The 17,589-nt window shown below is 49.1% G+C and overlaps 1 protein-coding gene across 3 annotated transcripts in view; it reads right to left on the bottom strand.

Moving 5' to 3' along the window:
* Window positions 1–17,589, bottom strand: part of selenoi (selenoprotein I) — a 100,877-nt gene that overhangs the window by 12,685 nt on the left and 70,603 nt on the right. For all 3 annotated transcript variants that reach the window (XM_045695485.1, XM_045695483.1, XM_045695484.1), the window contains 2 exons: window positions 601–709; window positions 417–465 (listed from right to left, as the gene is read on the bottom strand). In XM_045695485.1, coding sequence (XP_045551441.1) covers window positions 417–465; window positions 601–709 — 158 coding nt within the window. The remainder of the gene's footprint in view (window positions 1–416; window positions 466–600; window positions 710–17,589) is intronic.

Below are 17,589 nucleotides of genomic sequence, written 5' to 3'. Positions count from 1 at the left end.
CTAACAGCTAACGGGGGATCCTAGTAAACTAAACTAACAGCTAACAGGGATCCTAGTAAACTAAACTAACAGCTAACTGGGATCCTAGTAAACTAAACTAACAGCTAACGGGGGATCCTAGTAAACTAAACTAACAGCTAACAGGGATCCTAGTAAACTAAACTAACAGCTGACGAGGGATCCAAGTGAGAGCTAAATTAGGTTGCTAGGTTAACGCACCGTAGCTAAACCAACTTGACATGTTGAGTCTGAAGGAGAACGGAGTTTACTAAAGTGAAATGTATTAGAGCAAAACACTAAGCCAAGAGTTGGAAGATACTATAAAACAAAGTAACAGTTAATGTACCTAAAGTAACAACTGTTTACATGTTGAGGCTGTGAAGGTAACAGTTAGTAAGCTAAGAGCTGTAACTTACTTGAAGACGTTGTAGAGGCTCATGGGAAGGGTCACTGTGAACGAACAACCTGGTGGTGACACCACGGACAACCAATCAGAACACAACATCAATTTACATAACATCAGAACCAATCACACTGCACGGTGCAAGAAACTGTCCAATCCCAGCTCAGACAGCAGTAATCTGACCAACGGGAGCTCACCGAGGATCATGAAAGTGAAGAGGTCTCGGTAGTGGAAGTTCCACCAGATTGGTTCATACCACGTCTCCACGCCAACCATCGCTGTGAAGATGTACACTATAGAGATGGTCTGAGAGAGAGATGAGCGCGAGAAAGAGAGATGAGAGACAGACAGAGAGAGACACAGAGAGACACAGAGAGACACAGAGTGACACAGGGAGACACAGAAAGAGAGACAGAAAGAGAGACAGAAAGAGACACAGAAAGAGACACAGAAAGAGACACAGAAAGAGACACAGAAAGAGACACAGAAAGAGACACAGAAAGAGACACAGAAAGAGACCATGATCAGATGACCTCCTGCATTTTTCAGCATGTTGTTAAAAAAATATAGATTTAGAGTTAGACAAACTTGGATTTTTTTTGTCAGGGACATATACAGGATACTTACTACCCTCTACAACACTATGTCACCAGGACATATACAGGATACTACCCTCCACAACACTATGTCACCAGGACATATACAGGATACTACCCTCCACAACACTATGTCACCAGGACATATACAGGATACCACCCTCCACAACACTATGTCACCAGGACATATACAGGACACTACCCTCCACAACACTATGTCACCAGGACATATACAGGATACTACCCTCCACAACATAACCTTCACTATGTCACCAGCACATATACAGGATACTACCCTCCACAACACTATGTAACCAGGACATATACGGGATACTACCCTCCACAACACTATGTCACCAGGACATATACAGGATACTACCCTCCACAACATAACCTTCACTATGTCACCAGGACATATACAGGATACTACCCTCCACAACACTATGTCACCAGGACATATACAGGATAGTACACTCCACAACACTATGTCACCAGGACATATACAGGATAGTACCCGCCACAACGCTATGTCACCAGGACATATACATGATACTACCCTCCACAACACTATGTCACCAGGACATATACAGGATACTACCCTCTACAACACTATGTCCCCTGGCATGGCACAGTGCTATATTAACCAGACCATCCCCTGGCATGGCACAGTGCTACATTAACCAGACCATCCCCTGGCATGACAAAGTGCTATATTAACCAGACAATCCCCTGGCATGACACAGTGCTATATTAACCGGACCATCCCCTGGCATGACACAGTGATATATTAACCAGACCATCCCCTGGCATGACACAGTGCTATATTAACCAGACCATCCCCTGGCATGACACAGTGCTATATTAACCTGATCATCCCCTGGCACAGTGCTATATTAACCAGACCATCCCCTGGCACAGTGCTATATTAACCAGACCATCCCCTGGCACAGTGCTATATTAACCAGACCATCCCCTGGCACAGTGCTATGTTAACCAGACCATCCCCTGGAATGACACAGTGCTATATTAACCAGACCATCCCCTGGCACAGTGTTATATTAACCAGACCATCCCCTGGCACAGTGCTATATTAACCAGACCATCCCCTGGAATGAAACAGTGCTATATTAACCAGACCATCCCCTGGCACAGTGATATATTAACCAGACCATCCCCTGGCATGACACAGTGCTATATTAACCAGACCATCCCCTGGCATGGCACAGTGCTATATTAACCAGACCATCCCCTGGCATGGCACAGTGCTATATTAACCAGACCATCCCCTGGCACAGTGCTATATTAACCAGACCTTCCCCTGGCACAGTGCTATATTAACCGGACCATCCCCTGGCATGACACAGTGATATATTAACCAGACCATCCCCTGGCATGGCACAGTGCTATATTAACCAGACCATCCCCTGGCATGGCACAGTGCTATATTAACCAGACCATCCCCTGGCATGGCACAGTGCTATATTACCCAGACCATCCCATGGCATGGCACAGTGCTATATTTACCAGACCATCCCCTGGCATGGCACAGTGCTATATTAACCAGACCATCCCCTGGCATGGCACAGTGCTATATTAACCAGACCATCCCCTGGCATGGCACAGTGCTATATTAACCAGACCATCCCCTGGCATGGCACAGTGCTATATTAACCAGACCATCCCCTGGCATGGCACAGTGCTATATTAACCAGACCATCCCCTGGCATGGCACAGTGCTATATTAACCAGACCATCCCCTGGCATGGCACAGTGCTATATTAACCAGACCATCCCCTGGCATGGCACAGTGCTATATTAACCAGACCTTCCCCTGGCATGACACAGTGCTATATTAACCAGACCATCCCCTGGCATGGCACAGTGCTATATTAACCAGACCATCCCCTGGCACAGTGCTATATTAACCAGACCATCCCCTGGCACAGTGCTATATTAACCAGACCATCCCCTGGCATGACAGTGCTATATTAACCAGACCATCCCCTGGCACAGTGCTATATTAACCAGACCATCCCCTGGCACAGTGCTATATTAACCAGACCATCCCCTGGCATGGCACAGTGCTATATTAACCAGACCATCCCCTGGCAGAGTGCTATATTAACCAGACCATATACTGGCACAGTGCTATATTAACCAGACCATCCCCTGGCATGACACAGTGCTATATTAACCAGACCATCCCCTGGCATGGCACAGTGCTATATTAACCAGACCATCCCCTGGCAGAGTGCTATATTAACCAGACCATATACTGGCACAGTGCTATATTAACCAGACCATCCCCTGGCATGACACAGTGCTTTATTAACCAGACCATCCCCTGGTATACCACAGTGCTATATTAACCAGACCATCCCCTGGCATGGCACAGTGCTATATTAACCAGACCATCCCCTGGCATGGCACAGTGCTATATTAACCAGACCATCCCCTGGCATGGCACAGTGCTATATTAACCAGACCATCCCCTGGCATGGCACAGTGCTATATTAACCAGACCATCCCCTGGCATGACACAGTGCTATATTAACCAGACCATCCTCTGGCACAGTGCTATATTAACCAGACCATCCCCTGGCATGGCACAGTGCTATATTAACCAGACCATCCCCTGGCATGGCACAGTGCTATATTAACCAGACCATCCACTGGCATGGCACAGTGCTATATTAACCAGACCATCCCCTGGCATGGCACAGTGCTATATTAACCAGACCATCCCCTGGCACAGTGCTATATTAACCAGACCATCCCCTGGCATGGCACAGTGCTATATTAACCAGACCATCCCCTGGCATGGCACAGTGCTATATTAACCAGACCATCCCCTGGCATGGCACAGTGCTATATTAACCAGACCATCCCCTGGCATGGCACAGTGCTATATTAACCAGACCATCCCCTGGCATGGCACAGTGCTATATTAACCAGACCATCTCCTGGCATGGCACAGTGCTATATTAACCAGACCATCCCCTGGCATGGCACAGTGCTATATTAACCAGACCATCCCCTGGCATGGCACAGTGCTATATTAACCAGACCATCCCCTGGCATGGCACAGTGCTATATTAACCAGACCATCCCCTGGCATGGCACAGTGCTATATTAACCAGACCATCCCCTGGCATGGCACAGTGCTATATTAACCAGACCATCCCCTGGCACAGTGCTATATTAACCAGAAAATCCACTGGCACAGTGCTATATTAACCAGACCATCCACTGGCACAGTGCTATATTAACCAGACCATCCCCTGGCACAGTGCTATATTAACCAGACCATCCCCTGGCACAGTGCTATATTAACCAGACCATCCCCTGGCATGGCACAGTGCTATATTAACCAGACCATCCCCTGGCATGGCACAGTGATATATTAACCAGACCATCCCCTGGCACAGTGCTATATTAACCAGACCATCCCCTGGCACAGTGCTGTATTAACCAGAAAATCCACTGGCACAGTGCTATATTAACCAGACCATCCACTGGCACAGTGCTATATTAACCAGAAAATCCCCTGGCATGACAGTGCTATATTAACCAGACCATCCCCTGGCACAGTGCTATATTAACCAGACCATCCCCTGGCACAGTGCTATATTAACCAGACCATCCACTGGCACAGTGCTATATTAACCAGACCATCCCCTGGCATGGTGCTATATTAACCAAACCATCCCCTGGCATGACACAGTGCTATATTAACCAGACCATCCCCTGGCATGGCACAGTGCTATATTAACCAGACCATCCCCTGGCATGGCACAGTGCTATATTAACCAGACCATCCCCTGGCAGAGTGCTATATTAACCAGACCATCCACTGGCACAGTGCTATATTAACCAGACCATCCCCTGGCATGGCACAGTGCTATATTAACCAGACCATCCCCTGGCAGAGTGCTATATTAACCAGACCATCCACTGGCACAGTGCTATATTAACCAGACCATCCCCTGGCATGGCACAGTGCTATATTAACCAGACCATCCCCTGGCATGACACAGTGCTATATTAACCAGACCATCCCATGGCACAGTGCTATATTAACCAGACCATCCCCTGGCAAGGCACAGTGCTATATTAACCAGACCATCCCCTGGCACAGTGCTTTATTAACCAGACCATCCCCTGGCATACCACAGTGCTATATTAACCAGACCATCCCCTGGCACAGTGTTATATTAACCAGACCATCCCCTGGCACAGTGCTATATTAACCAGACCATCCCCTGGCATGGCACAGTGCAATATTAACCAGACAATCCCCTGGCAAGGCACAGTGTTATATTAACCAGACCATCCCCTGGCATGGCACAGTGTTATATTAACCAGACCATCCCCTGGCACAGTGCTATATTAACCAGACCATCCCCTGGCATGACACAGTGTTATATTAACCAGACCATCCCCTGGCATGGCACAGAGCTATATTAACCAGACCATCCCCTGGCATGGCACAGTGCTATATTAACCAGACCATCCCCTGGCATGGCACAGTGCTATATTAACCAGACCATCCCCTGGCATGACACAGTGCTATATTAACCAGACCATCCCCTGGCACAGTGCTATATTAACCAGACCATCCCCTGGCATGACACAGTGCTATATTAACCAGACCATCCCCTGGCACAGTGCTATATTAACCAGACCATCCCCTGGCACAGTGCTATATTAACCAGACCATCCCCTGGCATGACACAGTGCTATATTAACCAGACCATCCCCTGGCATGGCACAGAGCTATATTAACCAGACCATCCCCTGGCATGGCACAGTGCTATATTAACCAGACCATCCCCTGGCATGGCACAGTGCTATATTAACCAGACTATCCCCTGGCATGGCACAGTGCTATATTAACCAGACCATCCCCTGGCATGGCACAGTGCTATATTAACCAGACCATCCCCTGGCATGGCACAGTGCTATATTAACCAGACCATCCCCTGGCATGGCACAGAGCTATATTAACCAGACCATCCCCTGGCATGGCACAGAGCTATATTAACCAGACCATCCCCTTGCATGGCACAGTGCTATATTAACCAGACCATCCCCTGGAATGGCACAGAGCTATATTAACCAGACCATCCCCTGGCACAGTGCTATATTAACCAGACCATCCACTGGCACAGTGCTATATTAACCAGACCAACCCCTGGCATGGCACAGTGCTATATTAATCAGACCATCCCCTGGCATGGCACAGTGCTATATTAACCAGACCATCCCCTGGCATGGCACAGTGCTATATTAACCAGACCATCCCCTGGCACAGTGCTATATTAACCAGACCATCCCCTGGCACAGTGCTATATTAACCAGACCATCCCCTGGCATGGCACAGTGCTATATTAACCAGACCATCCCCTGGCATGGCACAGTGCTATATTAACCAGACCATCCCCTGGCACAGTGCTATATTAACCAGACCATCCCCTGGCATGGCACAGTGCTATATTAACCAGACCATCCCCTGGCATGGCACAGTGCTATATTAACCAGACCATCCCCTGGCACAGTGCTATATTAACCAGACCATCCCATGGCACAGTGCTATATTAACCAGACCATCCCCTGGCAAGGCACAGTGCTATATTAACCAGACCATCCCCTGGCACAGTGCTTTATTAACCAGACCATCCCCTGGCATACCACAGTGCTATATTAACCAGACCATCCCCTGGCACAGTGTTATATTAACCAGACCATCCCCTGGCACAGTGCTATATTAACCAGACCATCCCCTGGCATGGCACAGTGCAATATTAACCAGACAATCCCCTGGCAAGGCACAGTGTTATATTAACCAGACCATCCCCTGGCATGGCACAGTGTTATATTAACCAGACCATCCCCTGGCACAGTGCTATATTAACCAGACCATCCCCTGGCATGACACAGTGTTATATTAACCAGACCATCCCCTGGCATGGCACAGAGCTATATTAACCAGACCATCCCCTGGCATGGCACAGTGCTATATTAACCAGACCATCCCCTGGCATGGCACAGTGCTATATTAACCAGACCATCCCCTGGCACAGTGCTATATTAACCAGACCATCCCCTGGCATGACACAGTGCTATATTAACCAGACCATCCCCTGGCATGACACAGTGCTATATTAACCAGACCATCCCCTGGCACAGTGCTATATTAACCAGACCATCCCCTGGCATGACACAGTGCTATATTAACCAGACCATCCCCTGGCATGACACAGTGCTATATTAACCAGACCATCCCCTGGCACAGTGCTATATTAACCAGACCATCCCCTGGCATGGCACAGAGCTATATTAACCAGACCATCCCCTGGCATGGCACAGTGCTATATTAACCAGACCATCCCCTGGCATGGCACAGTGCTATATTAACCAGACTATCCCCTGGCATGGCACAGTGCTATATTAACCAGACCATCCCCTGGCATGGCACAGTGCTATATTAACCAGACCATCCCCTGGCATGGCACAGTGCTATATTAACCAGACCATCCCCTGGCATGGCACAGAGCTATATTAACCAGACCATCCCCTGGCATGGCACAGAGCTATATTAACCAGACCATCCCCTTGCATGGCACAGTGCTATATTAACCAGACCATCCCCTGGAATGGCACAGAGCTATATTAACCAGACCATCCCCTGGCACAGTGCTATATTAACCAGACCATCCCCTGGCATGGCACAGTGCTATATTAACCAGACCATCCCCTGGCATGACACAGTGCTATATTAACCAGACCATCCCCTGGCACAGTGCTATATTAACCAGACCATCCCCTGGCATGACACAGTGCTATATTAACCAGACCATCCTCTGGCACAGTGCTATATTAACCAGACCATCCCCTGGCATGGCACAGTGCTATATTAACCAGACCATCCCCTGGCATGGCACAGTGCTATATTAACCAGACCATCCCCTGGCATGGCACAGTGCTATATTAACCAGACCATCCCCTGGCATGGCACAGTGCTATATTAACCAGACCATCCCCTGGCACAGTGCTATATTAACCAGACCATCCCCTGGCATGGCACAGTGCTATATTAACCAGACCATCCCCTGGCATGGCACAGTGCTATATTAACCAGACCATCCCCTGGCATGGCACAGTGCTATATTAACCAGACCATCCCCTGGCATGGCACAGTGCTATATTAACCAGACCATCCCCTGGCATGGCACAGTGCTATATTAACCAGACCATCTCCTGGCATGGCACAGTGCTATATTAACCAGACCATCCCCTGGCATGGCACAGTGCTATATTAACCAGACCATCCCCGGGCATGGCACAGTGCTATATTAACCAGACCATCCCCTGGCATGGCACAGTGCTATATTAACCAGACCATCCCCTGGCATGGCACAGTGCTATATTAACCAGACCATCCCCTGGCATGGCACAGTGCTATATTAACCAGACCATCCCCTGGCACAGTGCTATATTAACCAGAAAATCCACTGGCACAGTGCTATATTAACCAGACCATCCACTGGCACAGTGCTATATTAACCAGACCATCCCCTGGCATGACAGTGCTATATTAACCAGACCATCCCCTGGCACAGTGCTATATTAACCAGACCATCCCCTGGCACAGTGCTATATTAACCAGACCATCCCCTGGCATGGCACAGTGCTATATTAACCAGACCATCCCCTGGCACAGTGCTATATTAACCAGACCATCCCCTGGCACAGTGCTGTATTAACCAGAAAATCCACTGGCACAGTGCTATATTAACCAGACCATCCACTGGCACAGTGCTATATTAACCAGAAAATCCCCTGGCATGACAGTGCTATATTAACCAGACCATCCCCTGGCACAGTGCTATATTAACCAGACCATCCCCTGGCACAGTGCTATATTAACCAGACCATCCACTGGCACAGTGCTATATTAACCAGACCATCCCCTGGCATGACACAGTGCTATATTAACCAGACCATCCCCTGGCATGGCACAGTGCTATATTAACCAGACCATCCCCTGGCATGGCACAGTGCTATATTAACCAGACCATCCCCTGGCAGAGTGCTATATTAACCAGACCATCCACTGGCACAGTGCTATATTAACCAGACCATCCCCTGGCATGGCACAGTGCTATATTAACCAGACCATCCCCTGGCAGAGTGCTATATTAACCAGACCATCCACTGGCACAGTGCTATATTAACCAGACCATCCCCTGGCATGGCACAGTGCTATATTAACCAGACCATCCCCTGGCATGACACAGTGCTATATTAACCAGACCATCCCATGGCACAGTGCTATATTAACCAGACCATCCCCTGGCAAGGCACAGTGCTATATTAACCAGACCATCCCCTGGCACAGTGCTTTATTAACCAGACCATCCCCTGGCATGACACAGTGCTATATTAACCAGACCATCCCCTGGCACAGTGTTATATTAACCAGACCATCCCCTGGCACAGTGCTATATTAACCAGACCATCCCCTGGCATGGCACAGTGCAATATTAACCAGACAATCCCCTGGCAAGGCACAGTGTTATATTAACCAGACCATCCCCTGGCATGGCACAGTGTTATATTAACCAGACCATCCCCTGGCACAGTGCTATATTAACCAGACCATCCCCTGGCATGACACAGTGTTATATTAACCAGACCATCCCCTGGCATGGCACAGAGCTATATTAACCAGACCATCCCCTGGCATGGCACAGTGCTATATTAACCAGACCATCCCCTGGCATGGCACAGTGCTATATTAACCAGACCATCCCCTGGCATGACACAGTGCTATATTAACCAGACCATCCCCTGGCACAGTGCTATATTAACCAGACCATCCCCTGGCATGACACAGTGCTATATTAACCAGACCATCCCCTGGCACAGTGCTATATTAACCAGACCATCCCCTGGCACAGTGCTATATTAACCAGACCATCCCCTGGCATGACACAGTGCTATATTAACCAGACCATCCCCTGGCACAGTGCTATATTAACCAGACCATCCCCTGGCATGGCACAGAGCTATATTAACCAGACCATCCCCTGGCATGGCACAGTGCTATATTAACCAGACCATCCCCTGGCATGGCACAGTGCTATATTAACCAGACTATCCCCTGGCATGGCACAGTGCTATATTAACCAGACCATCCCCTGGCATGGCACAGTGCTATATTAACCAGACCATCCCCTGGCATGGCACAGTGCTATATTAACCAGACCATCCCCTGGCATGGCACAGAGCTATATTAACCAGACCATCCCCTGGCATGGCACAGAGCTATATTAACCAGACCATCCCCTTGCATGGCACAGTGCTATATTAACCAGACCATCCCCTGGAATGGCACAGAGCTATATTAACCAGACCATCCCCTGGCACAGTGCTATATTAACCAGACCATCCACTGGCACAGTGCTATATTAACCAGACCAACCCCTGGCATGGCACAGTGCTATATTAATCAGACCATCCCCTGGCATGGCACAGTGCTATATTAACCAGACCATCCCCTGGCATGGCACAGTGCTATATTAACCAGACCATCCCCTGGCACAGTGCTATATTAACCAGACCATCCCCTGGCACAGTGCTATATTAACCAGACCATCCCCTGGCATGGCACAGTGCTATATTAACCAGACCATCCCCTGGCATGGCACAGTGCTATATTAACCAGACCATCCCCTGGAATGGCACAGAGCTATATTAACCAGACCATCCACTGGCACAGTGCTATATTAACCAGACCAACCCCTGGCATGGCACAGTGCTATATTAATCAGACCATCCCCTGGCATGGCACAGTGCTATATTAACCAGACCAACCCCTGGCATGGCACAGTGCTATATTAACCAGACCATCCCCTGGCATGGCACAGTGCTATATTAACCAGACCATCCCCTGGCATGGCACAGTGCTATATTAACCAGACCATCCCCAGGCATGGCACAATGCTATATTAACCAGACCATCCCCTGGCATGGCACAGTGCAATATTAACCAGACCATCCCCTGGCATGGCACAGTGCTATATTAACCAGACCATCCCCTGGCACAGTGTTATATTAACCAGACCATCCCCTGGCACAGTGTTATATTAACCAGACCATCCCCTGGCACAGTGCTATATTAACCAGACCATCCCCTGGCACAGTGTTATATTAACCAGACCATCCCCTGGCACAGTGCTATATTAACCAGACCATCCCCAGGCATGGCACAATGCTATATTAACCAGACCATCCCCTGGCATGGCACAGTGCTATATTAACCAGACCATCCCCTGGCATGGCACAGTGCTATATTAACCAGACCATCCCCTGGCACAGTGCTATATTAACCAGACCATCCCCTGGCACAGTGCTATATTAACCAGAGTATCCCCTGGCATGGCACAGTGCTATATTAACCAGACCATCCCCTGGCATGGCACAGTGCTATATTAACCAGACCATCCCCTGGAATGACACAGTGCTATATTAACCAGACCATCCCCTGGAATGACACAGTGCTATATTAACCAGACCATCCCCTGGCATGGCACAGTGCTATATTAACCAGACCATCCCCTGGCACAGTGCTATATTAACCAGACCATCCCCTGGCATGGCACAGTGCTATATTAACCAGACCATCCCCTGGCATGTCACAGTGCTATATTAACCAGACCATCCCCTGGCATGGCACAGAGCTATATTAACCAGACCATCCCCTGGCACAGTGCTATATTAACCAGACCATCCCCTGGCATGGCACAGTGCTATATTAACCAGACCATCCCCTGGCACAGTGCTATATTAACCAGACCATCCCCTGGCATGGCACAGTGCTATATTAACCAGACCATCCCCTGGCATGGCACAGTGCTATATTAACCAGACCATCCCCTGGCATGGCACAGTGCTATATTGACCAGACCATCCCCTGGCATGGCACAGTGCTATATTAACCAGACCATCCCCTGGCATGGCACAGTGCTATATTAACCAGACCATCCCCTGGCATGGCACAGTGCTATATTGACCAGACCATCCCCTGGCATGGCACAGTGCTATATTAACCAGACCATTCCCTGGCACAGTGCTATATTAACCAGACCATCCCCTGGCATGGCACAGTGCTATATTAACCAGACCATCCCCTGGCACAGTGCTATATTAACCAGACCATCCCCTGGCACAGTGCTATATTAACCAGACCATCCCCTGGCACAGTGCTATATTAACCAGACCATCCCCTGGCACAGTGCTATATTAACCAGACCATCCCCTGGCATGACACAGTGTTATATTAACCAGACCATCCCCTGGCATGGCACAGAGCTATATTAACCAGACCATCCCCTGGCATGGCACAGTGCTATATTAACCAGACCATCCCCTGGCACAGTGCTATATTAACCAGACCATCCCCTGGCATGACACAGTGCTATATTAACCAGACCATCCCCTGGCATGACACAGTGCTATATTAACCAGACCATCCCCTGGCACAGTGCTATATTAACCAGACCATCCCCTGGCATGACACAGTGCTATATTAACCAGACCATCCCCTGGCACAGTGCTATATTAACCAGACCATCCCCTGGCACAGTGCTATATTAACCAGACCATCCCCTGGCATGACACAGTGCTATATTAACCAGACCATCCCCTGGCATGGCACAGTGCTATATTAACCAGACCATTCCCTGGCACAGTGCTATATTAACCAGACCATCCCCTGGCACAGTGCTATATTAACCAGACCATCCACTGGCACAGTGCTATATTAACCAGACCATCCCCTGGCATGACAGTGCTATATTAACCAGACCATCCCCTGGCACAGTGAAACATTAACCAGACCATCCCCTGGCATGACACAGTGCTATATTAACCAGACCATCCCCTGGCATGACACAGTGCTATATTAACCAGACCATCCCCTGGCACAGTGCTATATTAACCAGACCATCCCCTGGCACAGTGCTATATTAACCAGACCATTCCCTGGCACAGTGCTATATTAACCAGACCATCCCCTGGCACAGTGCTATATTAACCAGACCATCCCCTGGCATGACAAAGTGCTATATTAACCAGACCATCCCCTGGCATGACACAGTGCTATATTAACCAGACCATCCCCTGGCATGGCACAGTGCTATATTAACCAGACCATTCCCTGGCACAGTGCTATATTAACCAGACCATCCCCTGGCATGGCACAGTGCTATATTAACCAGACCATCCCCTGGCATGGCACAGCGATATATTAACCAGACCATCCCCAGGCATGGCACAGTGTTATATTAACCAGACCATCCCCTGGCACAGTGCTATATTAACCAGACCATCCCCTGGCACAGTGCTATATTAACCAGACCATCCACTGGCACAGTGCTATATCAACCAGACCATCCCCGGGCATGGCACAGTGCTATATTAACCAGACCATCCCCGGGCATGGCACAGTGCTATATTAACCAGACCATCCCCTGGCATGGCACAGTGCTATATTAACCAGACCATCCCCTGGCATGGCACAGTGCTATATTAACCAGGCCATCCCCTGGCATGGCACAGTGCTATATTAACCAGACCATCCCCTGGCATGGCACAGTGCTATATTAACCAGACCATCCCCTGGCATGGCACAGTGCTATATTAACCAGACCATCCCCTGGCATGGCACAGTGCTATATTAACCAGACCATCCCCTGGCATGGCACAGTGCTATATTAACCAGACCATCCCCTGGCATGGCACAGTGCTATATTAACCAGACCATCCCCTGGCATGGCACAGTGCTATATTAACCAGACCATCCCCTGGCATGGCACAGTGCTATATTAACCAGACCATCCCCTGGCATGGCACAGTGCTATATTAACCAGACCATCCACTGGCACAGTGCTATATTAACCAGACCATCCACTGGCACAGTGCTATATTAACCAGACCATCCCCTGGCATGGCACAGTGCTATATTAACCAGACCATCCCCTGGCATGGCACAGTGCTATATTAACCAGACCATCCCCTGGCATGGCACAGTGCTATATTAACCAGACCATCCCCTGGCATGGCACAGTGCTATATTAACCAGACCATCCCCTGGCACAGTGCTATATTAACCAGACAATCCACTAGCACAGTGCTATATTAACCAGACCATCCACTGGCACAGTGCTATATTAACCAGACCATCCCCTGGCATGGCACAGTGCTATATTAACCAGACCATCCCCTGGCACAGTGCTATATTAACCAGACCATCCCCTGGCACAGTGCTATATTAACCAGACCATCCCCTGGCATGACAAAGTGCTATATTAACCAGACCATCCCCTGGCATGACACAGTGCTATATTAACCAGACCATCCCATGGCATGACACAGTCCTATATTAACCAGACCATCCATTGGCACAGTGCTATATTAACCAGACCATCCCATGGCATGACACAGTCCAATATTAACCAGAACATCCACTGGCACAGTGCTATATTAACCAGACCATCCCCTGGCATGGCACAGTGCTATATTAACCAGACCATCCCCTGGCATGGCACAGTGCTATATTAACCAGACCATCCCCTGGCATGGCACAGTGCTATATTAACCAGACCATCCCCTGGCATGGCACAGTGCTATATTAACCAGACCATCCCCCTGGCACAGTGCTATATTAACCAGACCATCCCCTGGCACAGTGCTATATTAACCAGACCATCCCCTGGCACAGTGCTATATTAACCAGACCATCCCCTGGCACAGTGCTATATTAACCAGACCATCCCCTGGCACAGTGCTATATTAACCAGACCATCCCCTGGCATGGCACAGAGCTATATTAACCAGACCATCCCCTGGCACAGTGCTATATTAACCAGACCATCCCCTGGCATGGCACAGTGCTATATTAACCAGACTATCCCCTGGCATGGCACAGTGCTATATTAACCAGACCATCCCCTGGCATGGCACAGTGCTATATTAACCAGACCATCCCCTGGCACAGTGCTATATTAACCAGACCATCCTCTGGCACAGTGCTATATTAACCAGACCAACCCCTGGCATGGCACAGTGCTATATTAACCAGACCATTACATGGCATGGCACAGTGCTATATTAACCAGACCATCCCCTGGCATGGCACAGTGCTATATTAACCAGACCATCCCCTGGCATGGCACAGTGCTATATTAACCAGACCATCCCCAGGCATGGCACAATGCTATATTAACCAGACCATCCCCTGGCACAGTGTTATATTAACCAGACCATCCCCTGGCACAGTGTTATATTAACCAGACCATCCCCTGGCACAGTGCTATATTAACCAGACCATCCCCTGGCACAGTGCTATATTAACCAGACCATCCCCTGGCATGGCACAGTGCTATATTAACCAGACCATCCCCTGGCACAGTGCTATATTAACTAGAGTATCCCCTGGCACAGTGCTATATTAACCAGACCATCCCCTGGCATGGCACAGTGTTATATTAACCAGACCATCCCCTGGCATGTCACAGTGCTATATTAACCAGACCATCCCCTGGCATGGCACAGAGCTATATTAACCAGACCATCCCCTGGCACAGTGCTATATTAACCAGACCATCCCCTGGCATGGCACAGTGCTATATTAACCAGACCATCCCCTGGCATGGCACAGTGCTATATTAACCAGACCATCCCCTGGCACAGTGCTATATTAACCAGACCATTCCCTGGCACAGTGCTATATTAACCAGACCATCCCCTGGCACAGTGCTATATTAACCAGACCATCCCCTGGCATGGCACAGTGCTATATTAACCAGACCATCCTCTGGCATGGCACAGCGATATATTAACCAGACCATCCCCAGGCATGGCACAGTGTTATATTAACCAGACCATCCCCTGGCACAGTGCTATATTAACCAGACCATCCCCTGGCACAGTGCTATATTAACCAGACCATCCACTGGCACAGTGCTATATTAACCAGACCATCCCCTGGCATGGCACAGTGCTATATTAACCAGACCATCCCCTGGCATGGCACAGTGCTTTATTAACCAGACCATCCCATGGCACAGTGCTATATTAACCAGACCATCCACTGGCATGGCACAGTGCTATATTAACCAGACCATCCCCTGGCATGGCACAGTGCTATATTAACCAGACCATCCCCTGGCATGGCACAGTGCTATATTAACCAGACCATCCCCTGGCATGGCACAGTGCTATATTAACCAGACCATCCCCTGGCATGGCACAGTGCTACATTAACCAGACCATCCCCTGGCATGGCACAGTGCTATATTAACCAGACCATCCCCTGGCATGGCACAGTGCTATATTAACCAGACCATCCCCTGGCATGGCACAGTGCTATATTAACCAGACCATCCCCTGGCATGGCACAGTGCTATATTAACCAGACCTTCCCCTGGCATGACACAGTGCTATATTAACCAGACCATCCCCTGGCATGGCACAGTGCTATATTAACCAGACCATCCCCTGGCATGGCACAGTGCTATATTAACCAGACCATCCCCTGGCATGGCACAGTGCTATATTAACCAGACCATCCCCTGGCATGGCACAGTGCTTTATTAACCAGACCATCCCCTGGCACAGTGCTATATTAACCAGACCATCCACTGGCACAGTGCTATATTAACCAGACCATCCCCTGGCACAGTGCTATATTAACCAGACCATTCCCTGGCACAGTGCTATATTAACCAGACCATTCCCTGGCACAGTACTATATTAACCAGACCATCCCCTGGCACAGTGCTATATTAACCAGACCATTCCCTGGCACAGTACTATATTAACCAGACCATCCCTTGGTACAGTGCTATATTAACCAGACCATCCCCTGGCATGGCACAGTGCTATATTAACCAGACCATCCCCTGGCATGGCACAGCGATATATTAACCAGACCATCCCCAGGCATGGCACAGTGTTATATTAACCAGACCATCCCCTGGCACAGTGCTATATTAACCAGACCATCCCCTGGCACAGTGCTACATTAACCAGACCATCCACTGGCACAGTGCTATATTAACCAGACCATCCCCGGGCATGGCACAGTGCTATATTAACCAGACCATCCCCTGGCACAGTGCTATATAAACCAGACCATCCCCTGGCATGGCACAGTGCTATATTAACCAGACCATCCCCTGGCATGGCACAGTGATATATTAACCAGACCATCCCCAGGCATGGCACAGTGTTATATTAACCAGACCATCCCCTGGCACAGTGCTATATTAACCAGACCATCCCCAGGCATGGCACAGTGTTATATTAACCAGACCATCCCCTGGCACAGTGCTATATTAACCAGACCATCCCATGGCACAGTGCTATATTAACCAGACCATCCACTGGCATGACAAAGTGCTATATTAACCAGACCATCCCCTGGCATGGCACAGTGCTATATTAACCAGACCATCCCCTGGCATGGCACAGTGCTATATTAACCAGACCATCCCCTGGCATGGCACAGTGCTATATTAACCA

Source organism: Salmo salar, chromosome 15, assembly GCF_965601325.2.
Source record: "Salmo salar chromosome 15, fSalSal1, whole genome shotgun sequence".
Lineage (NCBI taxonomy): Eukaryota > Metazoa > Chordata > Actinopteri > Salmoniformes > Salmonidae > Salmo > Salmo salar.
This window is presented reverse-complemented; position numbering and strand designations above follow the sequence as displayed.